The 27,933-nt window shown below is 44.5% G+C and overlaps 1 protein-coding gene across 14 annotated transcripts; it reads left to right on the top strand.

The window, feature by feature from the left end:
* The first annotated feature begins 415 nt into the window (after positions 1-415).
* Positions 416-27,609, top strand: TPM3 (tropomyosin 3). Of its 14 annotated transcripts, none has more exons than XM_036858131.1 (10): positions 416-623; positions 1,226-1,351; positions 12,256-12,389; positions 14,071-14,188; positions 14,308-14,378; positions 15,643-15,718; positions 16,510-16,572; positions 16,752-16,821; positions 17,806-17,884; positions 26,262-27,002. In XM_036858131.1, exons 1-10 carry the CDS (start codon positions 510-512, stop codon positions 26,263-26,265), a joined length of 855 nt encoding a protein of 284 aa, XP_036714026.1. In that variant the 5' UTR covers positions 416-509; the 3' UTR covers positions 26,266-27,002. The 14 variants fall into 14 exon arrangements, with proteins under 14 accessions (XP_036714026.1, XP_036714054.1, XP_036714018.1 ...); XM_036858159.1 differs by lacking the exon at positions 15,643-15,718 and adding an exon at positions 15,017-15,092; XM_036858123.1 differs by lacking the exon at positions 26,262-27,002 and adding an exon at positions 18,626-19,418.
* The last annotated feature ends 324 nt before the right edge of the window (positions 27,610-27,933 follow it).

The following is a 27,933-nucleotide window of genomic DNA, read 5'->3' as shown; positions in this document are numbered from 1 at the left end:
AACTCAACCAGTGGAATTTGATTAGCATCCAGCACAGTCTGGGTGAGAGTAAGGGGGAAGCTGAAGGGCAACTAGGAGCCTCTGGGTGAAAACTACCATTCTAAAATTGCCAAAGTACCCTTCTCTATTTCAATGTCCTCCCCCTCCCCCTCCCTTCTCTTTTAAAACACCCATAGAGCTGCCCAGAGTGAGTGGAAAGTTTCAGGGTCAGGGAGAACCTTTCCCCTCCCCCCACTTTCCATTGTCTAAAATCAGCCTCAGCTGTTCCCAAATTTTTCTTTGCTGGTGATGTCAGTCCATCAAAGTGTCTCACCCTGTGTTCCCCTGAGAACAATGATGGGGCGGAGGGAGCTGGAAAGACCATATTAGGAACAAGAGGTGGAGCCATGGGCAGAAATAAAGGCTCAGGTCTGGGGAACTAGTCACTCAGCCAGCAGCCCCTTCTTTCTTACCCTAGTCTCCAGTCCTCCAGTGTTCACAGGTGAGCTCCCCAACAGCCACTGTTCACGATGGAGGCCATCAAGAAAAAGATGCAGATGCTCAAGTTGGACAAGGAGAATGCTCTGGATCGGGCAGAGCAAGCTGAAGCCGAGCAGAAGCAGGCAGAAGAAAGAAGTAAACAGGTAGGCCTTGGCCTTGGTCTCTCTCACCTGCTGGTGAACAAGACTGTGAGATGGAAGAGAGTTTTCATGGGAAAGGCAGTGACCACTGGTGCCAGCTCATCCTTTGGGTGGGAGGGACTCCTCTTCTTCCCCAGCCTCACTGGATAGGCAGGGGACATCTAGGGTATTTACCTCAGACTGCCTGTGTGACCTTGGGAAAATCGGTGGCGCCTTCTGAGCCACAGTGTGTCTGCTGGATTTAAGTGGGAGTGGAGCATGTTTTGGAAAAAACCCTGATTTCTAGAGGAAAAAGTGGGAGCTTGGCATGTAGCATCTCTTTTCCCTTAAATGGAGTCACGGACATCTACATCCTAAGTAAGTGTCTTAATGAAAACCCAGCATGGCTTGGTCATCTTAGGGTCAGAGATTACAAGGTCACAGGCGAAGGGCATAGCATAATTCCTGGGGCAGTTGGCTGAAACTGACTAGGGAGAAAGTGTGTCTCTCTGAGGATGATAACATAGAGGCTGAGCTCAGGGGTCTGTCAGGGCTCAAGAGCCTAGGGTCTGAGACTGCACTGTTGTGTATATACGTCTTGTGTGTGATTCTTGGGGCTTCTATAGCTGGAAGATGAGCTGGCAGCCATGCAGAAGAAGCTGAAAGGGACAGAGGATGAGCTGGACAAGTATTCTGAAGCTTTGAAGGATGCCCAGGAGAAGCTGGAGCTGGCAGAGAAGAAAGCAGCTGATGTGAGTATAGAGGAATGGGGGGACGGGTTTAATCTACACACATAGATCTTCATGTTAATAACTAAACACTTGGACATATACATACTTGTGGATTCAGAGAACATAGACATTGATACCCACATACATTTTGGCCACATGGTGGCATACCCTTGTAATGGCATATACTTTCTTTCTTAAAGACATGTAGAAGTCTCACCTTCTTACCCCCAATCCAGGAATTTAATTATCTTTCCCAGGACCTGGACAAAGGGAGGGGACTCCAAGTCCAGACTGCTATCACTTTTCCCACCTCCTCCCCCATGCCACATTCTTAGCTTTTGCGTCCAAGGATTGGCATGTAGATATGTGTATTAATAGGGAAACTCTCATCTCTCAACTGCCCAGCAAAGCCAGCTCAGATTTCACAATGGGACAAAGGAGGTCACACTGACCCTGGCCCTATATGGGTTTATTTATCTTGGCCAATGTGGGCATTTACCCTTATGTCACAGAGATGCCATAGAAAACATTGCTTATAGGGCAGCAGAGAGAATCTTAGAATGATATACTATACTAGAAATAAGGACTCAGGGGGTAAAGTTTTCACCACCAGAGCTTATTCTGTGACCTTGACTAAATTACTCAGCTTCTCTAGAGCTGAATTTTCCCATTTGAAAATGAAACAAATTCTCTTTTCCACTTCATGTTATCTCATAATCACCCACTTTCCTGCATCTTCAGTCCTGAAGTTAACCACAAAGATAAATGAGAGACTACACAGAAAAGATTTTTGGAAGAAAAGTAACATAGGAATCTTAACAGCAACAAAAGAATGTCCCAGTATTGATGGAAATACAGTCAATTCTCAGCACTGAGTTAATAGGAACATGTGTTTTTTAAAATTCCACTTGGTTTTGGAAAACAGCTAGAGACACAGTAGGCCGTTCAGAAGTGTTTTCGGATCCTCACATTCGAACGCTTTGCTATTAGGTTTCTGATCTCTTCTTTGGCTTTCTGCCACTTTCAGGGGGCCTGGGGAAGTGGTGAGGGTTGCTGAATATATCATGCCAGAGGTCAGAGACACAAAGCATATCATATACATTATACATGTTCATAGTTTCCAAAAGTTTAGGCCACTGCAAACTATTAATTCTTCCTTCTTGCAAAACTGTGAACAACACAGGTTAATCCCAGGACTTTGGGCAAATGCTTGATGGCCTGCTGGAGTTGCCTAACCTAGGTTCTAGGTATAGATGGATAGATTTCTCTGGTTCTAATAAACGGGCATGGGAGTAAGTTTTCACAAACTGACATAATGTCAGGTTGATAACAATTTTGTGACATGTTGAGTAACAACTCTCTGAGAAAGTCCTTAGGCTGAAACAGCTAGTATGTGGGCTTGAGGAGGTGTTTCCAGGAACAATGAAAACAGCCAACAAGCCTAACCTGAGATCTTGGGGGCGAAAGAATGACATAGAGGCTCTAAACAATATGCCCATATCATTGGGAAGATAAAGGAATTTGCTGGGGATGAATTCTATCTGTCCTTACACATACACGCAGACACATACACACACGTCAGCCCCCACCTAGACAGGGTCTACTAAGTACATTCATTTGAAAGAAACTTCTCATATTTATATAGGAATCCACCAAAACCATTTAAATACGTAAAGTATGAGTAAAAAAACTAATTCAACTTCTCTCCCCCTTGTTAGCTTTCCCAGCAGTCATTAAGTACCCTCAGAGATATGTAGGAGAACAAGAAATAGGAGGGGAAGGTTGTAGGCAAGAGGCAAACATCTGTTAGTCCCAGGTTAAGATGGAAACAGGAAGAAAGGTTTTTTTTTTTTTTAATTTTTTTTATTTTTGGCTGTGTTGGGTCTTTGTTGCTGAGCGGGGGCTCTTCTCTAGTTGCGGGAAGCAGGGGCTACTCTTCGTTGCGGTGCGCTGGCCTCTCATTGAGTGGCTTCTCTTGTTGCAGAGCACGGGCTCTAGGCGCGGGCTTCAGTAGTTGTGGCTCGTGGGCTCTAGAGCGCAGGCTCAGTAGTTGTGGCGCACGGGCTTAGTTGCTCCGCGGCACGCGGGATCTTCCTGGACCAGGGCTCGAACCCGTGTCCCCTGCATTGGCAGGCGGACTCTTTTTTTTTTTTTTTTTTTTTCAGGCGGACTCTTAACCACTGCGCCACCAGGGAAGCCCCAGGAAAAAAGGTTTCTTTTCTCAAAGCTGGGGTCAGCAAACTACCACCTGTGGAGTAAATCCTGCCACAGCCTGGTTTTGTACAAAGTTTTATTGGAACATTGCCACGCCCATTCATTTACATATCGCCTACTGGCTTTCTCCCTACAAGGGGGTGGTAGCCACACCCTATGGCCCACAAAATCAGAAATATTTACTGTCTGGCCCTTTACAGAAAAAGTTTGCTGACTCCTGCCTCAAGGGCTCAAAGAAGGAAAGTGAGGTGTTTATAGGAATTGGGAAAAGTGCTGAATAAGGAGGAGGCAACAGGTTAAAAGTAGAAAGCAAGGGTCAGAGTCAGCAGCAACATAATATATGCATCTTTGAGGGGAGGCTGCTCTGTCTAATACGAAGGGAGTTCACAGCTCAGCTTTTGCCCTTGAGATTAATAAACAAGTAAACAGGGCATATTACTTTGATGTAGATATAAGGGGAAGAGAAGGAGGAGGGAGTCAATAACTGCATGTTTACGCAGGGAGTTCTGGTTATCTGAGAAGCCTTTTTGGAAAGTGTAGGATTTGCCAGGACTCCTTGAACAAAGAAAGGGTGAGGGTGTGGCAAGATCAGACTAAACTTATTTCCTCCCTGAGTTCATCCAAGGTCCTATTGGTTTGTTTTTTAATTGTGGAAAAAATATACATAACATAAAATGTGCCATTTTAACCATTTTTAAGTGTACAAGTCAGTGGCAGTAAGAACATTCACACTGTTGTGCAACCATGTCTAGGGTTCCTTTAATCTGAAATCAGAAGCTGCTGAAGGTAAAATAAGGGGAAAGAAGAGTGCAATAGTTTGGACATGAGAGTCATAACACCCTTTTTTAAGGACAGGAGGTGAAAGGGGTGGGGAGAAGAGGGACAGGACAGACATATACATCTGTTGATATACTGTTGTATTGTTGGTTACCAGGAAGACAGTAGCACTGGGCCCCTTGCTGCCCATCCATCATGCTTTTAAAGGTCATTAGGAGTCAATCCACCTGTTTCTCGGGATCAAGAGAAGATTATCTGTTCAAATCTACCAGCCTCAGGAATGCAGTGGTGCTCTCACCACTCCTTTGGTTTGTTTAAGATGAGGTCTTCTGATTCTTCAGTAGGGCAAAGCGGCGGGGGGCGGGGGGGGGGGGCGCGGGGACGCGCAGTGTGTGTGTGCGCGCGCACACGTGCAATACTGCCCCCTGCTGATCAGCACCCAGATGACAAAGTCTCATTTTTGTTTCCATAGTCCCTCTCATCAGATTTCTCCAAAGAGAGTTGTAAAACTTCTTAGGCCATCAGGGCAGTTTACTGAGACTTCAAACCCTGCTTTTTCTTTCCAATTCCTGGGGTGGGGTGGGGTAATCAGAGTGTACAGGTAACTCTATCAAGCAAATTACTTACTGTTTGCGTTGTTTCTGTTTCCTCTGAATAGTCTCAATGCTCAGTATTTCTAAATGGAAATAGTTGAAGACACACCCTCTGGTGGGAGTGTCTTCAGAACCTGGCACTGAGTGCAGCACCTGACTTACCTATCAATCTTTTTGCGGATTAGGATTCTTAATTTAAAATCCTCTTCTACACCCTCATTCTCCAGAGGAGAAGAGAGCTGCATCACAGGAGAGACTTATTACTATTACTTACTGAGAAGGTGGCAGGAACACAACGAAATAAGAGGGAACAGTAAAATCTCCAAGGCCCAGTACTACTGTGCTTCTAAAAATCCTGCATGGCAATGCCTGTAGGGGCAGTTTCTAACTCATAAATAGCTCCTTGGGGTACCTGGAAGCAGAGCGGTGTGAAATTGGTGAGTTATAACATAGAATGGAGGCTGAGTTCCACAGTACTATAGTTTTTCAGGTGCTCATATCATGCTGTTGCACAAAGGATCTGGTAATAGAGGAGTCTGTAATAGAGGATTCCTTCTGACAAAATGGAGGCATAAGATATCTTCCTCACCTACAAAAGGAATTGTAAGCGATGATTAATTACCAAGTCCTGAATCATTCAAGGTTTGGAGAGGCTGGCAAATCACTGGCGCATATTGACTCTCAAAAGTAACAGGGGAAAAGACCAGTACTCTAAATAGAACACTTATGTTCATAACTTATGCCAAATAGATTGAGAACTTTGTCAACCTGCCCATCTCTTCATCCCCCATTAATTCCTTCCATTGATTTTCAGGAGATGGGAGAGAACCTACCTGAGCAGACTTTAAAAGGAGGCTGGAGAGGTCATCGTCTTTTGAAGATGAGACCCAGAAAGTCTAGGCTTTTCTTAGTACCTGGGTTTGGAGCATTTGTGGGGTGGGTGGAAGTAGAGGCTTGTAGGGTGTTTATGTTGTGGAGAGGACACAGAGTGCCCTAGCGGGTAGGTGGTGTCGGACCAGCACTGAGGGAGTGACGGGTCAACGGCGGGTGTAAAGGCCGCACGGGCCAACCATTGCGGGCAGCCTGCCCAGCGACTGGAGAGGCTTAACCACGACGCGCCTTCCGGTTACCATGGTAGCCCTCCCTCTTCCCAACCCCGCCCCCCTTTACTGGCCCGAGGGAAAGGCTGGGAGCGGTCGCCTAGGGCCACAAAGAGGTCCCGCCCCTCGCTCCCAGCCGCGGGTCTCCCTCCAGTGGACGGCCTTCCCGCCTGCCTGCGGTGGGAGGGCGCGGCAGTGGTGGCGTCACATCCGGGCGGGTGGGTGAGTTCCGGTATTTCAGGGCGGAGCAGGCGGAAGTAGGGGTGAGAAGCGGCTGCAACGCCGAGCGGAGGAGGCAGGAACCCAAAGGCAAGCAGGGGCTGGGTGGGGACCATGGCTGGGATCACCACCATCGAGGCGGTGAAGCGCAAGATCCAGGTTCTGCAGCAGCAGGCCGATGATGCAGAGGAGAGGGCCGAGCGCCTCCAGCGGGAAGTGGAAGGAGAAAGGCGGGCCCGGGAACAGGTACGGAGAGGGCGAGGCGCGTGAGGGAGGGGCAGGCGCTGGAGAAGATGGGACAGAAGTGGGTTCCATTTTTGCGGTGGAGCACGGTCCTTAGAGGGCCAGCATACTCGAAGATGAAGTTGGAGCCCGGAGGATGGGTGGGGCTTAGCTTCATTTGGACCTCGAGCGGGTGAGGGGGGAACTGGGTGCTCGAGCGAGCAGGCTTGACCTTTGAAGGAATTGAGCTTCACCGAGACTGGGGGGGTGGTTTTCTTCCTCCTCCTCCTCTTTTCTCCCTGCTCATTCATTCAGTCCCTCTGAGTCGGGCGCGGTCAGGGGAGGGGCTCAGCGGCCTCTCCCTCCCCCACTTCCCCGTGGCGGGGGGCGGGGATTGTGCTCTCGTTTGAGGTTTCTGGCCCAAGGGGTGAGAGTAGGTGGATGCGTCTCTGGTCTGGGTGGGGGCAGAGCCGAACTTAGTGTGAAAGGGTGGGGAGTGGGGGGTGGGAACCGCCGGAAAGCCCCCGGCGTGGCCTGCTGGCAGCTTTTCCGCTCCCTCCTCCTGCTCAGGAAATGAGGCAGCAGTCGGCTGAGAGGAAGCGCGGTGCCCTCCCTGGAGGAGGTTGAGGCCACAGCACCGCCTCCCATCCTCCGTCCTGGGGCCCTTTCCTCTTAAGGGGAGCCCTTGCAACTGCTAAACCCACTCTCTCTGTCGTAGTGAAGCAGGAGGGGAGGAGATGGTACTTCACTCTCTCTGTTAGTGCAAATGTAGGAACCAACAGAACTTACCATGATAACCTGGAAGGCAGGAACTTCTGCCAGATTCAGGCGTTTATTGCTGAAGTGTGAAGAGTGCAAGTTGAACCGGTTAAGAACACTTCTTCCAAGCAGAGCTGATAAGCGAGTGTATGTGGTAGAGAATCTGATGGAGTGCCGATTTCTGTCAAGGTTTCTGGTTGACCTAGGCAGTATGGTTGATGGAGACAAAATAATGAGTTCCGAAGTGATGTTACTCTGCTACTTTCCCAATTACCCATTACCGTGTCTTCTTTTTTTTTTTTAAGTTCAATAAATATTTGTTCAACTGAAAGTTGGAACTTAAAATGTTAATGGATTGAATGGTGATTCCTGAAACTGCTTTCTGTTTAGAAGTGGTGGACTAGTTTTAGTAAGCCATAAGGTTTTCCAAGGTCTAGGGTGCAGTCCAGTGGGTGGAGCTGATCTCCTGAGTTGAGGCTTTGGTTTTGGAGGATCTTGAGGCTGGAGAGGAAAGTAACTGTTGCTAAAATTTGAAGACTTAGTGAAAGAACTCTTGTGGTTTATGGTATTCCTTGTTGTTCTTTCCCTTGGTAAGTACCCCCCCCCCCCCACCTTTCTGGCTGCTCTTTCATGGAGTGGCTGAGAATTAATGTTTTGGGGGAAAAGGGGGAAAACAGCTGCCCTCCAGGTTAATACTTAAAGATTGTTAGAATAGTCATTTCTTTTTATAACTGGGCATGGAAATGCTGGGAGCTTGTCTTTCTCAGTCACCCATTTCTCAGCGGATTTTTCTTCCCTTCATTATGCCCGTAACTTCTAATTATAAATTCAAGTGAGATGGACTGGCTGGGTGACTCTTTATGACTAGTGACAGTTTCTGATCTCCTTTGTTCTGGAGACCAGATCCCCTTAAAGGGGAAGACAGGGATGGCTTGAAGGAACTAGCCATGTGTTGCGCTCCAGAATCAGGCTCAAAGTAGGGGCATGCTAGGAATAGTTCTGGGGTAGATGATGTCGTCCCCCCAGCAACAGCCCCCAGGATTTTGTTTTCCCCCTAGGATCCTCACCCACTCCCCCCAGGATTTGGTAATTTTCCTTGCAGGAAAATTTAACTCCTTTTTTCCCCACCCTTGGTGACTCTAGGGTAATAGGCAGCAGAGAGAGCAGCTTCAGATGTTTCTTAAGCTTCTCCCTCAGAGCCTGCCAAATTTGCTTATTGAGCTGAGTGAGATCTAGTGAGAAAGCCCTCAGATGGGGAAGTAGGGTTAAAGATTTATGAAACCAGTATCTTCTACTCCCTAGCTTGAGGGAGCCTAATCTTTTGACTTTCTGCTCTAGTGAACTTTGAATTCCTCCTGAGGAGACACCTGTGGGAAGGGAGGGGAGTGGTGCTTGAACTGCCTGTTATCCTCTGAGGGCATTCTGGAATGTGGGTTTTGCAGGCTCCTCCCTCCTGGAGCTGGAAGCTCTGCACTCCCTGATGGTATCGCATGCTGTTAGTGGGATTGTCACTTAATTCCTTTTCTGGTTGCTTTGTGTGAACATCCAACCCTTGTTGGGAAGCTGGATGAGTCCAGAGCAGAGACTGAGTTGTTCTGGAATCCATCTATCTTTTCTGCTCTTGGCCTGGAGATTGACCTTTTATAATGTAGCACCTTGTCAAATCCACTTTTGATTTTGAATCTCCTTTGCGCTTTTTGCGAAACTGAAACAGACTGCAACATAATATTTAAATGCAGTGTTTTTCCTTCTGTGTGTGTGTGTGTGTGTGTGTGTGTGTGTGTGTGTGTGTGTGTGTTGTGGTGGTAGAAATACACAATGGTAAGTATTTACCATTTTAACCGTTTTTAAGTGTACAGTTCACCTTATTTGTTGTTAATACCTGTCTCCTAACTTCCGCGGGTATTTCTCTCTCTGTCTCTTTTTTTTTCTGGTCTAAACAATTTAGGAATACTACTGAGGGAGTGAGTGGGCTTTGACTAGCAGTTTCGATTGTGGCCTTATTCCCAAATTCCTAGTCTGCAGGAGGTGGGTGGCCGTGGTTAGAATGTCTGACTGTTGTGTGGCTCTCTTCTGTTCGTAGGGTCTGGTGGAGTAAGCAACTGGCTTTATCACCTTTCTTTGGTTTAGGTTTGCTTTCCTGCTGATTACCTTTCTCTTACCTTCATACTAGAGCACATACTCATAGGGGAGAGGCATATAGCCCTTTGCTCTGAGTGCCTCCGCTTAGACTCCACCTTTGTTTACTCTGGGACAGATAACTCTGCTCCCTTCCTTCCAACTTGCCTGCCCCTTGATGAAATTTAAAGTCCCCAAGGACACAGTATCTCCCTGGGTAGATATATTTGTGAACACAGTGAACTGGGGCAGTCCGTTACTCACAGGGCTCAATCCTAACTTTTCCATTACTCTTTTCCTTTGAATTTCATCTGTGGCTTTTGTCTAAAAAGAGAAACCCCAGAGTGGCAGAATGCCAGATTTAGGCTAATCCCCTTCTGTCCTTGGCCCTGATCTGCCTCTGAACACCAGTCCCCTGTCAGTTTCTTGCCTTGACGGGTATAGCGCGCTTGGGGAATCTCTTCAGTGTGGAGCATGGTAGCATTTAAACCAAACTCATTTCATAGCTGAAGCTGTTGTCAGCCATCTTCTGATGTGACTGAATCGCTGCTGTGTTCCCCTCTCCAGCCTTGGGATTTTTGCTTCTTGGGTAATGGAGAATCCTATTATTACCTGAAGGAAGGACCTCACAGTGTACCTCCAAGCTGGGCAGAGGTGGGCAGGCTGAAATATCAAAACCACATCTAGGCATGCTAAACCTAGGATGACAGAAGAGCATATAAAGTTAATGTTTCCCAGGGCCACGTTTCCCATTCTCATCTGCAGAAGTTAGTCCCACTCAATCTCTTGGTACCACTTGATTGACCTGAAAGGGATAGGCATTGTGCATAGGTTCTGGCTGGAAGGAAAAGTCAGGTAGGTGTCTTCCCTTGTTCCTTTAAACATTAAACAGATCTTGATTTTGCAAGCTTTTGTTTCATTGTAAAGAGAACTGATCCTCTGTGGGAGGAGAAAAAAGAGAACAGTGACTGCCCTCCTCCCTTCCCTCCCCACCCAGGTCTCCAAAGCTTTTGCTGGGACTCCCATCCTGGGTTCTGTTTTTGGTACAGGCTTGTTCAGTGTGCGCATGCTCTAGTTAGGGCATCAAGATGTGTTTTCTCCTCCTCCCTTTTCAGCCTTGCGAAGAATTCTATTGTAAATGCTGATTTGTGGGAGAAACTGCCCGAGCCAGCTTGTTGTCATGGAAACTGTACACCCCCGCCCCCATAGCCTGTTATCTTTACTTCATTTGGGTAACTTCTGGTGAGCTGGGTGGGGACTTAGATTTCATGAGCTTCCTTCAAATCTGGGTTCGATGTTGTTCTTTTTTTTTTTTTTTTTTTCAGTTCTAGGCATCTGAAGGGAGCGGGGTGGGATAAATCATTGTACTGGCAGTGTTTCATAGTTCTTGGCTGATAAGCAGACTCGTTCTCATAATCTTGACCTGTCAGCCTTTTTGAGCTTGTGAAGCGAAATGTGTGTTGTCCTAGGGCGCATCTGGTTTCCTGAGACAGGACCGGAGAATACTCGTCTTTGTGATATTTTGAATAGAGACACAAATGGTTTTTTAGTAATTTCAGCTTATATAGATGTCTTGATTTTCTTTTCCTGTAGGTCAGTGGTTATATAGCCCCAGCCCCTGCAGTGCCTTGAATCTCCCATGTTTGTATTTGGAAATTTTTGTGCCAAATTACCTGATTCTTAACAGGAGTGTTTTGGGCTATAGCCCTTCCCATAGGGGCTGGTGGCCCAGATTATTTCTCTAGCTACCCCCACCCCTGACTGCCAGGAGGAAATCAGGGTAATAGAATTCAGGCACAATCTGGGCTGTAGAAGAGAGATCGTGTTTACCAAGCACTTGGATAAGCATCGGAACCTGGGGAGCGTGCAGGGCAGATTAAATTCTTGTGCGGTTGTGGCGGTCAGTGTACTTGCCACCAGTAAAGGTGTGGGGAGGGGAAAGGCAGTCAGAGGAGGGAGGATTTTCTACCAGTGGAATTCATGCACACGCAGCTGCCTTCTTCTTTCCTTGTTTCTTCTTCCATCGCCAAGGAGGAGGCATGGGATTACTTGGACTCTAGCCTGTGCCTTATTGTGGGGTGGAGGCCAGGGAGAGGATTGTCATATGCCGTACTGGAGGGTTAGGCTAAAGGGATGACTTGAGGAATAGAAAGGAGTCACAATTCAGAAATTTGGAGGGGTGGTGGTGGGCATGAAGGAAACATTCTTTTCTGCCCCCAGTTTTTTTTGGTAATGCCATCAGAGCAGATAATTTTAGCCAGAAGAAGCTCCTTGTAGCCAACTTTTAAAAGGTGGGAGGAGGGGGCAAGTTGAAAGGGTGGGAGGTAGGTATCCCAATATTCCATCCTTTTGCTTTTTCTGTTCTGGAAGGTTCTTCTGGAAAACATTACTCTTTTGGCTAATCTCCTCCTGGTGTTAGGGTAAGGTGATCAGAGGGTTAACAACTTGAGTTAAGCAACAAATTAATAGATAATCCAAGATTCCCTCTTTAAGAAACCTTTCTTATTTTTCCACTTTATGTGACACTTATGAGAAAGCTGCTGCAGAGTGAGATACACCTTTAAGCCAGAGCTCAGGCAGAAGGACCCCTTTACTGGCTACCTTTTCTGACACTGGCGTGTTCAGGAATTTGAACTGGTAGTAACTGACACTGGGCTGGGCAAGGAGCTGAGTTTTAAAAACACTTTTCCTGTGGAACGAATGGGAATTCATTGATGGGAAAGGGAGGAAAATACATGTAATATTATAGAATATAAAATCATGTCTGCTAGGTCTTATGTGCATCTGAGTTAAGACACGTTCTACCCTGCAAGGCTCTGGCTTCCTCATGGTGGTAGTCAACCCCAATCTTAGTGTCATAATTAGTTCAGCTGCTTTTCACCATGCCTCTGCTTCCTTTTCCCATTCTTTCATTTACACACAGGCTGAGGCTGAGGTGGCCTCCTTGAACCGTAGGATCCAGCTGGTTGAAGAGGAGCTGGACCGCGCTCAAGAGCGCCTGGCCACTGCCCTGCAAAAGCTGGAGGAAGCTGAGAAAGCTGCTGATGAGAGTGAGAGGTGTGTAGAGGGGCCTGATGAAGTGTGGATTTCAAAAGAAGTTCATAATGGCTCTGATCAAACAGGTTTCTTATAAACCTGTTTTTTAAAACTGTAACCTATCTTTATAGGATCTTCTTTCCTTCTGCATATTCTCTCCATATGAAGACCGACAGAGTAGGGATTACCTGGACCCGTGACCCTTTTATAATTGGTGTTTCTCTATAAATTGACCTAATGATCCTTAAATGGGGTCACCAGGATGGCCTCCACTTAGGCGGCACCCACCCATAGCAGTTCTCAAAGTGAGGTTCCAGACCAGCAGCACCTGGGAACTTGGTAGAAACTCAAATCCTCAGCAGCCCCTACCCCTCATCTACGAATCAGAGACTCTTGAGGTGGAGCCCAGCAATCAGTGTTTTAATAAGCTCTCAACCCTGGCTGCACTGTTAGAATCATGGGAGTGTGTGGTGGGGATCTTTGGGGAGTTTAAAAAATATATCAGGGACTTCCCTGGTGGCACAGTGGTTAAGAATCCGCCTGCCAATGCAAGGGACACAGGTTTGAGCCCTGGTCCGGGAAGATCCCACATGCCGTGGAGCAACTAAGCCTGTGCACCACAACTATTGAGCCTGCGCTCTAGAGGCCGCGAGCCACAACTGCTGAGCCCGCATGCCACAACTACTGAAGTCCGTGTGCCTAGAGCCCGTGCTCCGCAACAAGAGAAGCCACCGCCATGAGAAGCCCGCGCACCGCAACTAGAGAAAGCCCTCGTGCAGCAACGAAGACCCAATGCAGCCATAAATAAATAAATTTATTTTATATATATATATATCTCAGAATGCCTGGGTCCTATCCCAGATCTGTTAGAATCCATTGCAAAAGAGATCTGGGCATTGATGTTTTTAAAGCTCCTCCAATGATTTTTTGTTTTTTTTTGGGCCGCACTGAGAGGCTAGCGGGATCTCAGTTCCCCAACCGGGAATTGAACCCAGGCCCCGGCAGTGAAAGCCTGGAATTCTAACCACTAGGCCACCAGGGAATTCCCTCCTCCAATAATTTTAATATGTGCCCAGGGTTGAGACCACAGTCCTTGAACCAACTAATTTTTGTCGAAAATAGCCAATTGGCTCCTTGTCACGTGTGAGTTAAACGAGAACAAAGGTATGTGATGACTTGGATGGGATCAAACTAAGACGTTCAGAATTAAAAATACCCTGTTGGGAGTACATTAACGCAGTGCAGCTGTGAAAATAAATAAGACAGCTATGTGTGTACTATTACAGAGTAGTGTCCAAATTATAGAAATTGAGGAAAACCAGTTGCAGAGCAGTGTAGTATGATTCCTTTGGGGTGTGGGGAAATGGAGATGAGATTTTGGGCATATAAAACATTTCTGGAAGGATTATGAATTAAGAGATTACTTCTGATGAGCAGGACTAGAATTAGGGAGGCTTACTTTTTGCTTTATGCTTTTAGACTATACACTTAAATATTTAGTTTTTTAATAAGTATTATTTTTATAAGAAAGTTTTAAACAAAATAATTAAACTAAGATGGGAGGGTGCTATGGAAATTCTTTTTGAGTGGCAAGCAGAGAGGAATGGGCTTTAAAAGGTGCAATTCTGGGTCCCTTGGAGTTGAGTTGATGACAGGCTCCCCAGGCTGTCAGTGCCACATTTGTCCGTATTGTTTCTGGCAGAGGTATGAAGGTTATTGAAAACCGAGCCTTAAAAGATGAAGAAAAAATGGAACTCCAGGAAATCCAACTCAAAGAAGCTAAGCACATTGCAGAAGAGGCAGATAGGAAGTATGAAGAGGTAAGACACTTTTAGCTTGTCCCTCTCTCTTCAGCGATATTGGGCTTCTGAAAAGAATCATGAGAGGGAAATGGCTCCTTCTTTGCTTCACTGAGCTGTACCTGCGTCTTGTCCCGTAGGTGGCTCGTAAGTTGGTGATTATTGAGGGAGACTTGGAACGCACAGAGGAGCGAGCTGAGCTGGCAGAGTCGTGAGTATCTTGCCATACCATTCTGTTCCTTCCCCTTTGGCTTGGGCACTAATGTGAATAAACTAGCATTCCTTCAACCTTGTTAAACAGGACCTAGAGAGTGGGAGTCATCTAGAATGCTTTTTTTTTTTTAGCCCTAAGAATGGCTTTGGGCTTTCTTACTCTCTTAACTAGTGACAAGTGACAAATGAGGTCACTTGTTCTTCATTGAGAGGAAAATGAAACCTAAAAAAATGGTGAATTGTTAACCGGCAGGCCCTACTGGGTCCTTCCAACTGGGTTCTGCTTCTCCTTGAGGCATTGAAGTGGCTGTGCCGACTTAAGGTCTGCCTCTGTTTTTACCACTTTGCCAAGCTTCTGGGGAACTTTAGGGCAAAGGCAGACATGACCTGCTCCCCTGTTGGCACCTTCTGGGCCTTGTTTAACAAAGTCCGTGCTGATGCATATTTATTTGTGCTTCCCTTGCATTCCCCTCTCCTAGATGTGACATATCATGACCATGGTGATGTTTTCTTCCCATTTTTTGATTTTTTATTTTTTTTTTCCATTTTGCTGCTTGTTTCCTTGCTGTGTTCCTTTTTGACCTTTCTCCCTCCCCACAACCTGGCTTGTGCGATCCCTGTGACTATCACTAACAGCCGTTGCCGAGAGATGGATGAGCAGATCAGACTGATGGACCAGAACCTGAAGTGTCTGAGTGCTGCTGAAGAAAAGGTACTAACCATTGAACCCACAGAGAGGTTATATGTATGGTGTGGTTTTGTTTTGTTTTGTTTTGTTTTGCAGCTGCCTCCCCTCCACTGGTTGATTTGTTGAGTGCTTTTTCATCTCTTCATGGAATGCTCCATTCCTCTCCACTTACTTGGCATCTTTCATCTCTTCTTTCCTAATTGCTTCACTGCCTCTCCACAGGGTCTCACCTTCCCTTGGGTGATTTGGGGGACTATTTGGGTTGGGCATCCGTTCCCACCTCCACCCCAGGTAGCAGTTATGATTTGTTCCTGGTAGTGATTTCTGTCAAGTGTTTTCTTTATTAGTATCCAAACATTCTGAGTCCCAGCCCAGGAGGGTCCAGCTCCTGACATGTTCTATGGTAGAGGGAGGAGGGTTGATGCTTGCTCAGATTACCTGGGAACTTCTCTTTTCCCCAGTGTGCCTTCCAACTCTCTCTACATATAGGTACAATTCATGTCTGTGTGTCTCTCTCCTTTTTTTTATTCTCTTCTTCCCCTTTCCTCTCCTGCGGTATTTAAAATATTCACAGTAAGTGTTCTGAGCTGGAGGAGGAGCTGAAGAATGTCACCAACAACCTCAAGTCTCTTGAGGCTCAGGCGGAGAAGGTAGGGGCTGGTTTGTAAAAGTGACAGGCTTTGGGGCCTGGGCCCAGCCCTGCCCTTGATGAAAGACTGGAGAAACCCATTCCTTATATAATCCAGTGAGAAGTATCCACCTACTCTCTCTCCAGATTCTGGGTTTAATGCTAATTCCTGTGCACATTGATTGCTGTAGTTAAAATAACTTCTTGGTCTCAGGTGACTGGGGTCATGTTCTCCTCTGGCTGATACTGCTATGCTGACAGAAGGGGGCAACAAATAGTATCAGATCTGAGACCTAATGAGCAATCAAGACAGATGACTTGTCTTTATCTTCTTGTGGGACTCTTTCAACCAGGTGGCCTCAAGGTGTCACCACACCTACTCATTAACCTGGAGGCAGGAAGAATACCTTCCTGGGTTGATCTGAATAAGATCAAAGCTTAGGTCCATTTTAAAAATAAAGGTCCTGGGGACTTCCGTGGTGGCCTGGTGGTTAAGACTCCGTGCTCCCTATTCCGGGGGCACAGGTTTGATCCCTGGTCGGGGAACTAAGATCCTGTATGCCACTTGGCCAAAAATAAAAAAAATTTTTAAATAAATAAAGGTCCCGGAGGATTCTGAGGGTATCATAGCTCTAAGGACATTAATTTATGGATTTTAAGGACTGTTGTCCCCAAACGGCCTTGCTCTTTCTCATGGATCATTCAGCACATTAAATCCAAGAGGATGTTCAGTGTAAAAGTAAATGTCAGGAGGGGGGTATTGTCTGTGTGAGTAATTTCTATTCTGAAATGTTTATTCTACTTCTCTTACAGTACTCTCAAAAAGAAGACAAATATGAGGAAGAGATAAAGATTCTTACTGATAAACTCAAGGAGGTGAGCTGAGGGGATTATAAGGAAGGACCCAAAACATTTAGAGGCATGTAAGGCATTAATGTAGACTTACACTAGCTGGCTTTGGTTCTGAAAGGTATAGAAGTAGAAGGTGGAAGAAGAAGAGATCCTTCTCTGTCTTACTCATCTCTTGATTCTGACTGATTTCATGTTTCCCCCAGGCAGAGACCCGTGCTGAGTTTGCTGAGAGATCAGTAGCCAAGCTGGAAAAGACAATTGATGATTTGGAAGGTATGGAGCCTGGGTGAGGGATTAAAATAAAGAAATCTAGAGGATGACCTTGCCCTTTGACCGTTAGCCTCTTCCCCTGTACATCAAAGGGAGTTGGTAATGACTTGGCATGCATCCTACGCCCTGCCCTGTGCCACAGCTAGGTGAAGTGGGTCAAATCCTGGAAGTGGATTTTTTTTTTTTTTGGAAGTGGATTTTTATACTTACTCTTCCTGTAATAAGACTTTACCTAATATTCTGGAATTTGCATCCTCCCCTTGGAGGAGACTGGTAATAGCATGTACCTCCATGTCACCCCATGGCTACTTTTGGCAATCTTGTTCACCACTCAAGTTGTGGGGGACCTCACCAAGAGATGCAGCAGTGGAATGACCACTTCTCAGAGCTGACCGATGCCAGGGGCTTTCTAAATACTTCCTGCCCCCATAATTTGGCAACTGCATCTACCCTAACAAGGGAAAGTTTGTACTTTGCTCTGAGAACTCTGAGATATGCTCCTTTGGTACACTCTGGGTAGCAGGATTTTCTTTGGGAGAGTTTTGCGGAGGCAACCTGTAGAGCAAAGGGGCCAACAATATTGGTCACGATGGGTAGGTAAAGAAGAAGTGTCTGAATATTAATGTGTATTTTCTCCTTTTTCTATGTTTGTTAAATTCAGCATTATCACTGCTAAGAATTGGGTTAACTGGGTGGGAATGGTATCCTCTTGAGTGCCTTTGGTAATTGGAATTTCTAGTCATGACTATGCCCAGGTTCTCAACCTTTACTGCAGTTGATTAGAGGCGTCAAGAAGTCCCGTTCGTCCTGGGGACAGTGGATCTGAAAATGGCCAGTCATGGCAACCAGGATAGATGTTCTCCTGACTGTGGAATTAGACCCATGGTCATACTTTCCCTAATTTCTAATGATTCCCTCTCTTCATCTGCTTCTGATACCTTTTACTCTGTCCCCTCGTTCCTCCCTGTGGTTCCTGTGCCTGTCCAGATGAGCTCTATGCCCAGAAACTGAAGTACAAGGCCATTAGCGAGGAGCTGGACCACGCCCTCAATGACATGACCTCTATGTAACTATCTGACAGCAGAGTGGGGCTGGGACCTTGGCTTGTGGGTGGGTGGGGGTGTAGGCTGTGCATAGTGTGCTCTGGTTTTGTCTTCTGAAAACTAGAATCTCCACTCTTATCTTTAAAACACTGGTGCTGGTTACTTGTTGGCAAAAGCTGGGGAGGCATTTAATCCTGGATCAGTGGTAGCACCCTGATCTACGAGTAATTTTTGTATTTTTTATTCATAGTCCCTTCATTATGACACCAGGATTTTTCTATCTGTTTCTCAAATTTAGTCTCAGAAGGGCTACTGATGAAGATAGAATCATGTCATCATATAAATTTAAGGAACTAGGGCCCAGAGAGCCAGTGACTTGGGCCCTAGCATCTTACAACAAAACTCAGACTTCATGGGTGTATATGATGCCCTGATATTAAAGTTTAGGGGAAACACCCATGATTGGAAATACCAAATTCACCTAAAAATCAAGCTGAGTCCCAGAGCAAGCCAGGTAGTAAAAAGCACCAAAAAGAGTTGTTGGGGACTTCATCTGTTTGCTGTGGATCCCTGATCCTTGATGCTAATCTGCCTTTTTCCCACTAACCCTGAAAAGAAGCCAAATAACTCAGGTTGTAGTGTCTGGCTCTCTTTTATCATTCCTACTGCCACCTCTTCCTTTTTCACCTCTTCCTTTCTCCCAGATTGCTGTCTAGATTGATGCTAGTCCTTCTCACCTAGAGTCTCCTTACTTTTTCACACAGATAATTATCACCGTTTCTGCTCTGTTCTGGATCTGCCCCCTTTCCTCGGGGAACCCAACGCCCCACTCTCGCTCTGGATTCCATTTGGGTCAGCCTGGCTGACCCCCAAGGCATTAGGATGGGCGGGGGGACCACAAAGCAACTTATGTATTCTCTTCCACCCCTCACCCCAAATTAAAATGTTAAGCTGCCGGAAGCCTCATGCCACCCTGCATTTGTGTCATTGACAAAGCTGCTGCTGTCCCTAAAAAGGAGCCTTGGGGGTGTGATGTGGGGAGCAGCTATTGTAGGCTCTCCCTCCTCTGACTTATATAATCAAAGCCACTTTTGTGTGTGTCTATTTTTTCTTGACATTTAAATTCAACTGATCTGAATCTATCAGAGTGGTGGAAGTTACTCAAGCTGAATAAGATCATCTAAGTCCTTTACTTCCAGGTTCTTAAATCATCCCGTCTGGAATGTTTGTCTTCTCTTTAGGTTCTCCTCCTTTGAGAGACCACAGAAGTACCTCCCAATATATATTCTCTACCGTTTTACCAGTGGTTCAACTGGTGCATCCTCGGAATACCCGATGAACCCAAATATGTTACCACTAAAATTGACTAATTATATTATCCCAAGTCACAGAAAATACGTAATAGGTAGAATTTCCAGCAGTTTTATGTTTTCTTTAAACCTTTCTTACATACTTGAGGCTCACTACCATTTGCCTGCTAGTATGTGCTACCGGGATAGAAGACAAGTGATAAATGATTGTTACTGGAAAAATAAAAACAATCATACATATTTCAAATATTACACACAAGGTAGTAATTTATTACATGCATAAATATGGTTAATTGCTTCTAGTAAGATTGCTCCTAGTTTATGTTGTGGAATTAAATATCAACCTTTCGGAAATTCCTACGCTAATTTACGTAGCAGAGATGGTTTAATCTGGGTAGTGCAGTCATTGGTTGTACTTATCTAAGCACCTAAGTATTGTTCGCTTAGTATTTCAGTTTCTCAGTGGAGTATATATTTAAAACTTGCCTTTCTTTTAAACAGATACAGCCAGGTAGAGAGGTTTTCCCTAGTTTAAAACTTTAGGTCTCATCAAATTCAGGTTTCTTTCTGTCTGTACCATTTCTTTTTGCCACACAGCCTTTGTGATTAAGGTACAGGTTAAGTTATTATTAATTTAGGCACAGGGTATTAAGGTGGGGACAGAAATAACCAAAGACGGAGGCATCATCCCTACTCTCAGGTTGCTCAAAATCCAGTAGGAGAGAGAACATATGTATAAAACTAAAGATGATGTGTGATATGTGCCCCAAATAATAAAGTTTTGTGGGAGTTCAGAGGCGGGGAAGAGGTTGATTGCAGTGGGGATGATTAGGAAAGTCTCATGATAGGAGGCACGTAAAAGGTACTTAATAAACATGTTAAAACTTTCCTCTTCATTTTTATTGGATTCCAAAAGATTGGATTTTTGACAACCAGAGTCTGGTTGAAGGAAAGTGGATATTGAGTATCTTCATTAAAGAGAAGCAAAAGGATAAAGGCATAGAGTTGGGAAGGACACCAGAGCTATAACCATTTAGTTAGAGTAGGGAACAGGTATGTGCTGTATCAGGCGGGGGAGTTTTAATTTTATTTTGTAGGTAATGGGGGTGCCACTGGAGATTTTGAACAAGGATATGTTCTGAGTAGCATATAAGAAGAGTTAATTTGGCAGCTACGAATATGTTAGAAGGGGAGCAGATTATCAAAGTGATCCATTAAGACGATGATTCCCAAATTTCATTCATTTGCATACCACTTTTGATGGCTTTTGCCATATTCACATGCAGCCTACATTATTTTTTTAATTTACTTGTTTTCAGATTTGTTCTTACGCTACACAATTCTAATTTGAAATCAAAAGTTTTGACGTGTGCTAGTGTTTTTTTCTAATGCACATTAAAATAATACAGCTAATAAATTTTTTTTAAGTTCACAAATGTATACTGTCTGCAGTCTTCTCACATATCACTAGCAGTGACTGTAGCACACTTTAGGAAATACTGGGTTAGGTTATTGCAGTTTCCCAGAGATAATAATATGAACTAGAGTAGTGGTAGTAGGGGATGGTACTGAACTTGGGCATTGTGAAGGGCCTGGTCACTAAATGCAAGAAGGAAGTGTCAAGGATGACTGGCTTGGAGCCTAGGAAAATGGTAGTATTAAAGGTGTAGAGAGGTCATGTGGTCTTGGTTTGGGGAGGCACGGGAAAGTAGACAAGACTATAAGTCTGAAAAACTGGCAGGTATCCAAGATGAAAACAAAATCCTAAGACTTGAAGGGGAGAAATTGATATGAGAGATTTGGGAATCCATGAGGTTGGCAGGCAGTTTAGGCCATGGAAGTAAATTTGAACCCTAAAAGACAATTACAAATGTAAAAAGAAAAAAATAGGCAGAGGAAAATCTGTGTAGAGGACGAAGCCAAGTGGAATTGGTTGGAGGGATAGAAGGAGAACGAGTAACTTTGATACTTTAAAAACTTCAAGGCTGGGTGATTTCCAGTGATTCTCAACTTCAGGTAGAGAAGGAAGATAACTGAAAATAGGACATTGTTGCTGATGTTTTATTAATCTGAGGGTATATACTGGACATTAAGGACAAGGAGAGGAGCCATATTTCAAGGAAGAGAAGAGTGAATTGGTGGAAAGAAAATAAAGGCATGAAGTATAGTCTATACAAAGTCCAATAGAACTTTTGGCAGTGATTTCCAGTATAGTAGCCACTAGCCACATGTGTTGTTGAACACTCAGTGTGGCTAGTGTGACCCAGAAGCTAAATTCTCATTTTATTTACTCTTAGTTCATCTAAATTTAATTAGCCACATGTGGCTAGTGGCTGCTGCATTCATTGGATAGTACAATTCTAGATGTTTTAGTATGTAGGCAGAAGGAGTTGACTTTGGTACAGAGAAAGGCTTCTTACAAAGGAAAGAAGAGAGAGTAGAGAGAGATTAGAAGAAAAATGAGGTGTTATACTTTGGTAGCTCCTGTCTTTCCCCATGGCATGACTGGTGTGAGCAAGGATAGAGACCAAGAAGCCAGGGTAGCAGAGTGAAATTTGAAATACTGTACCATGATAAATTCACTCTTTTGTTTAATGCTTTGTATCCTTATAGAAACCATCCTATGTTACTTGAGCCAGGACTAGCTATGGGAATGGGGTGAAGCATCATTGGTAATCTCAGAGCAAAGTGCTTCATCTCTTAACTTTCTCTCATCTTAATTTCTAAGAAAGAACCACAGGCTGTTGTGTTGGAGTCCATTCTTCCCTTCCTCATTACCGTTGTTGGGATGAGGAATAAAACAAAATGTGACTGGACCCCAAGTTACCTGATGGGTGGAACTGACCTGTTATGTTAGGCAACCTTGTCTTAGTCACACCCAGTTTCTTCCATTCACATATTGAATACTCCTTAGCCTTAACATGAGGGGGGAGTTTTAAAAAAACAAAAAAGAGCAAAATCTGTTTTTTCTACCTCATTCCTTGAACTTTGAGGCTTTAAAACTGATAGAGTTCCCTTTACTCCAAGCACCCCCATCCCTTTTCCTTTTCCTGTTACAGAATGAAATTGACCTGACTCAGACCAGTGAAGGATGTGTAGCATCCATGGGATTATTCCCTGAAAGGAAAACCAGACCAAATGGGGATTCTCTGGCTTGTTTTTTTGTTTGTTTTATTTGCTCTTATCAGGGAACCAAGAACTTTAATGAACTAGTGTCTGGTCCTGAATTTTTAGTTACTAGAAATAACAGAGTTAGAAACCTTACTTATTACTAAGTTCAAGGTGAGAGAACAACCACATTTATCTTTTTGACCTTCTGCAATTCTTAAGGAACTATAAGTTCTGGGATTTAATTAGGCAATAAAATGCTCCCACTTCTTCTCTGTCTCTTTATTTCTTCCCTAAGTGAAACAAAACCCTCATTGAACCGGCTGCTTTTGGGGATATGATCCTAGTAACACCCTTCTTTCCCAGGGAGGAAGTGGGAGTCACACTGCCTAACTTGGATATAGGTGCTATGGATCAGTCAGGTTGCATATGGTCTTTATGTGTAATATAACACCGGAAAGTTCAAGAAATGAGAGTTCAACATAATTTGAACCCCTGCTATTTGTCAGAGTTGCCCCAGTGAATAAGACAGGTTGAATCCCAGGCCTCATGGACTAGTATAGACTAGTACAGTGTTTCTCAATGATGAACTTTAGTCCTTTAAGCCAGGATAATTCTGGGATATACAGAACAATCCTACTTATTGCTGTCCCCTGCCCAATAAATATCTGTAGGGCCCTCCAGTTATTGTGACAAATACACGTTTCTAAATTCCCCTCTAGCAGAGGGGAGAGGCAGTATTCCTCCTACTGAGATACTGGTTTAGTGGGAAGTACAATTTAAAAAATTGCCTCCAATTCTGCCCCTTAATACGACTCTTGTTTTTTGGTTATTCCGCCCAGGATCTTTTTGTACATATATGCTTTCTGTTTTGATTGGGTACACAGAGTGACAAGTATTATTGGGAACATACTGGCCCCCAGCTTCCAGGCAGAACTGGGAAAACCTCAGCCCAGAAGGCAAGGTACCTGAGCAATGCCCACAGTCAGCCCACAGAGGCAAGGCAGAAAAGTCTTTTTCATATTGAGGTCCTGAGACCATTTTGAAACAGACTGTAAAACATAGAAGGAAACTTGTTTATGAACACCAGAGGCTGACATTAGGAGTAGACCAGGAAGATCCATCCCCAATTGCCATTACCTCTGTGTTGGTCACATGGATTTGGATTCTCTCTACCCCCTCTTTTTTATTTATTAAAAAAAATTTTTTTTCTTGTGATGAGAACTCTTAGGATGACTTTCTTAACACCTTTCATGTATAACATACAGCAGTATTAATTATATTATGTTGTACATTTCATCCCTAGTACTTCTTTGTCTTATAACTGGAAGTTTATGCATTTTGACTACCTTCATCTAATTCCTCCTCCCCCCACTCCCCACCTCTGGTAACCACAACTCTGATCTCTTTTCTATGGCTTTGTTTGTTGAAGTATAATTGACCTACAACAACACTATGTTAGTTCCTGGTGCACAACATAGTGATTTGATATTTCTATGCATTGCAAAACGATCACCACTCTACACCTCTTTAAGATGTGCTCCAAGTAGAAAATCCAGATAAAGCCAGGGGACTTGAGCGCTTAATTACTTGTATCAGGAATGCTTTTGGTTATAAGAAACATCTTAATAGCAGCTTAAATAAATATGGGATTTATTTTTCTCTCATAATAAAAAGTCTTGATTTGAGCAACTGTGGCCTGATGTAGTTGGGATTTCCGTGATTCTCACGGCCCTTTCTTTTAAGGTTGAAATTTGCAACTCTAGTCATCCCATCCATCATGTTCAAGGCAAGAAAGAAAGCTAAAGTTTTTCCAGAAGCCCCGGACAGACTACCCCCTACATCTCATTGGCCCAAACTGGATCACATGATCCCCCCAAGCTGCCAATGAGGCTGGAGAACCAGGATAGTCTTTTTTTTTTTTTTTTTTTTATAATCAAACATAATTTTTATTTGGTTTTGGAGTATAACAGGATAGTCTTGATTGGCTTATACCAGTAATTCACCTTACCTGGGGCTGGCTGGACACACTGTTGGCTCGGACAGGTTTGGGGTTCTTTTAGAAAAGGTGAAGTTGGGTTTTGATTCGCTGTGCCACTATGATGGGCTTGTCACCCAACACCTACAACAAGAAGCAGTAGAAAGTACAGGATTGAGTAAGTGTAGGGATATTTATCCCAGTCTCCCATTCATAATGCTGTACTGAATGCTTTTACAGAAAAATGTTCAACCATTCACTCTGGTTCCTTACAGACCCCGATTATTATAAATGTATTTCTTATAAGCCAGGTGTATTCCTTCCTTTGCCGTGTTTCACTTGTCTCAGTTTCTCAACCCAGGGAATAAATACGGTGAAGGAGATACTTTTCTCCCTCAAAATGTCATTCTTTCAACTTGTCAGTCTGCATTTTTTATTTTATTCCTCTGTTGGTCTTTCCACCAACTGACCTAATCCTCCTCGCATCCATCCTGCCTTACAGATGCATGTTATGTATACCAGGTAGTTGAAAGTCTCAAAATTTACTTCTGGTACTCTACTAACCTTCCCTTTTTCTCTTTCTCCTCCTCTTTTTCCTCTCCTTCTCTTGTTTTCTCTCCTCTCCATTGCTGCTGCAGAGCGTCTCTACAGCCAACTTGAGCGAAACCGCCTGCTTTCTAATGAGCTGAAGCTAACGCTGCATGATCTGTGTGACTGATGGGCAGGGCTCACTGATGCCCATTAAACCGAGCTTACGGCTCACACCACTGACCTGGACCCCAGCAAAAAGCTGATTGTCTTTTAAAAGTTATTATTTTGCCCTAAGCAAATTGCTTTTTAGTTGGGACAGTTAGAATAGTGTCGACTTCCTAACTGCACTGTAAAGTGGGAACAGTTAAGATTAGTACTGCCTTTCTGTCCCTTTTCAAGAGATTGTGGGTGATGAAGGGAGGGACCTGAGAGACAGTGAGAAAACCTGGGAGCGTTTTCTGTTTTCCACCCTTACTTGCTGCTCTTTCACTTGTGCACTGACTGTAGGATATGTTCCCTTGCATGGATGTTTTCTAACAATAAAAGGACTGACTTGACAAGATGTTGTAACTGCTTCGTCTGCAGGCCCAGGGATGGGCCCTTCTGACCGGGTAGAAAAAAGGGAAGGGAAAGAAGGGGGTGTGGGATATGAATAGGTCTGCGTTGCCATCCCCTTCTCTGAGTTGAAGAGTATTTTCCCCACCTCCCTAGAGCAGTGAGTGGTTTACTTGCTGGGAAGCTTTGATTCTCCGTGATGTTCAGCTGCCGGTTTTCTTCCTGACATTTTTCCTCTTGCTGCTTTCTCCTGGTATTATGTTTAATTGTAAGTAACTATGTCACAGGCTAGTTCTGAAGAATAGCTCTGCAAAAATCTCAGTTAAGATTTTGCTTACAAGGATATGTTTTGTAGTATTCTTGACTTTGTTTTCTTTCGGGATTCTCTGACTTAGCTATGGGTGTTCTTTTATTTATCCCACTAATTATTCCTTTCCTCTCTACTTGTTGAGGAAAGCCTGTAGTGCATGAGGATCCTCCTGTACTCTTTTCAAGTTGAGGTTCTGCTGTTTCTACTGGTAGAAATATGCCCATCCTTGTTCTCAATGTGTCAAACTCCAGCGAACTATTTCGAGTAGGTGTTGTCCTGTGGGCAGAGACTAGAAGAGTGGATGGCTGGTGTTTAAGGCCACCTCCTTCAGTGACTGAAAGCTGAAAGCCTTGGTTGGGTGTGGGGAGGAGAGGAAATGACTGATAAGGTCCCCAGCTCCCTCCCCCAGAAGTACAGCAACACCTGTAACTTCAGTAGGCAAGCCTGAGGCCCTGCAAAACCGAGTGATGCAGTGGCTCACTTCTGTGGCTGAGAAGGCAGCTGCTTTATTAGTCTGCAGTTTCTCTGCAACAGGAGCAATTCTCAGAGTGGGTAGACCTTGAAATTTACTTCTAGTTTTTATAACGTCTCTCCTTTACCCCCATTAGATAAACTGAAATGCACCAAAGAGGAGCACCTCTGTACACAAAGGATGCTGGACCAGACTCTGCTTGACCTGAATGAGATGTAGAGCACCCCAGTCCCATCCTGCCGCTGCTCCTCCCTCTGACCCCGACTCCGCTGAGGCCAGCCTGCCCGAAGCTGACCTTTAAACTGAGGGCTGATCTTTAACTGGAAGGCTGCTTTCTCCTTTCGCCACCTCTCCCACCCCCACCCCTGTGTCCTTTTCGCCAAACTGTCTCTGCCTCTCCCCAGAGAGTCCATTTGGGCTAGAGGCTGAGCACCTTTGGGAACAACGTTTAAGGGAATGTGAGCACAATGCTAAATGTCTTTAAAAGCATGTTGTGATGTACACATTTTGTAATTATCTTTTCTGTTGTTGTTGATGTAGCAGCCATTTGTAAAACATTCCAGATAATTCCATAGTTTTGAAGCAGCAGTCTAATCCCTTTCTCACTTTTGGAAGGTAACTTTTCAGCTTAATGCATATTGCCCTCTCCGTAGAGGAGAGGAAAAGGTATGGGCATGCCTTACTGAGAGCCAAACAGCCCAGAGAAGGACTCCATTTTGGGAAACCTTATTGCTCTGTAAAAAGTACCCGCCAAACCAGAAAGGTGATTCCAGAAGGAGTTAGCCAAAAAAAAAAAGCTCTGTTCAGGTTTTCAGCTTTACGGTATCTTTGGGCAACTTTTTTTTCCATCAGAAGTGACCAGATGAAATCAAGATGGTGAGACCTCTGAGACCAAATCCTTGTCCCAGCTCTACCCTGTTCCCAACCACTCACAGAATGGATCATGTGCCCCTTGTTTTGAGGCGACCACTTATTTGCTCTCCCGCCTCCTTGAAAGAAAGGAAAGAAAATTATGTTTTACCACTGATTTAGCCATATGAAACTCATCTCATCACCCTTTTCTGGGTCTGAAGCTGCTGTCTCTAAAAGTGCCATCTCATTGTGCATTGTATCAGTTAGTGCTGGAGAAATCTTGAATAGCTTATGTACAAAATTGTTTTTAAATTTTATATTATTTTGAAACTTTGCTTCTTTGGGGTTGGGGCACACTGGTCACCCCATCTGGCTGTGAGAGCTCGCTACAGTCTGGGCTGGCAGTGTGCTGATCTTTTAAAGTTTCTTTCCCTACCCAATCCCCTCTTTTTGGTGAGGTTTCAGTGAGGTCAGTTAGGTGTGCATCCTACAGCTTAATTGGCTTAAAATGTACTCCCCTTTGGTGTGGTCTCTTTGGGGGCCGATTGGGAGAAAGAAAAAACAATAGTGTAACTGTTTTGATACTGAACATTGATAAATGTCTTTTTGAAATAAAGAACCAGTCCCTCCAACCCTCAGAGGTGCTTGCTTTTATTTCCTAATCCAAATGGGCTTTCTACACAGGAGCTATGAAGTTTGGGTAAAAATCAGACCTTTGTGGGTGGAAGCAACAGGATTTGATATAGAGCACACACTTTGGAAGGTGACCAAAACTCGGGTCAGAACTCAGCTCTCAGATCCCTAGTTGTGTGTTCTGATGTCAGTCATTTAGTTTCATTATCTGTAAAATAAAGATAATATGTATTGTTAGGGTAAATGTGAAGACTAGAAATATTTATGTGCCAGACCTTTTATAGGTTACTTAACACTGGCATCTTCAGGGTGAGCTATACATT

This window comes from Balaenoptera musculus, chromosome 1 (assembly GCF_009873245.2).
Source record: "Balaenoptera musculus isolate JJ_BM4_2016_0621 chromosome 1, mBalMus1.pri.v3, whole genome shotgun sequence".
NCBI classification, from domain to species: domain Eukaryota; kingdom Metazoa; phylum Chordata; class Mammalia; order Artiodactyla; family Balaenopteridae; genus Balaenoptera; species Balaenoptera musculus.
The sequence above is the reverse complement of the archived record's forward strand: the minus strand, read 5'-3'. Positions and strand labels throughout refer to the sequence as shown.

Excerpts from the sequence above, each read along its gene's own strand:
- TPM3 (XM_036858149.1), top strand. The coding sequence starts at position 510 with ATGGAGGCCATCAAGAAAAAGATGCAGATGCTCAAGTTGGACAAGGAG. Across the intron at positions 14,189-14,307 it reads CAGATAGGAAGTATGAAGAG|GTGGCTCGTAAGTTGGTGAT; the intron begins GTAAGACACTTT and ends CTTGTCCCGTAG. Across the intron at positions 16,822-26,261 it reads GACAATTGATGATTTGGAAG|ATAAACTGAAATGCACCAAA; the intron begins GTATGGAGCCTG and ends TACCCCCATTAG.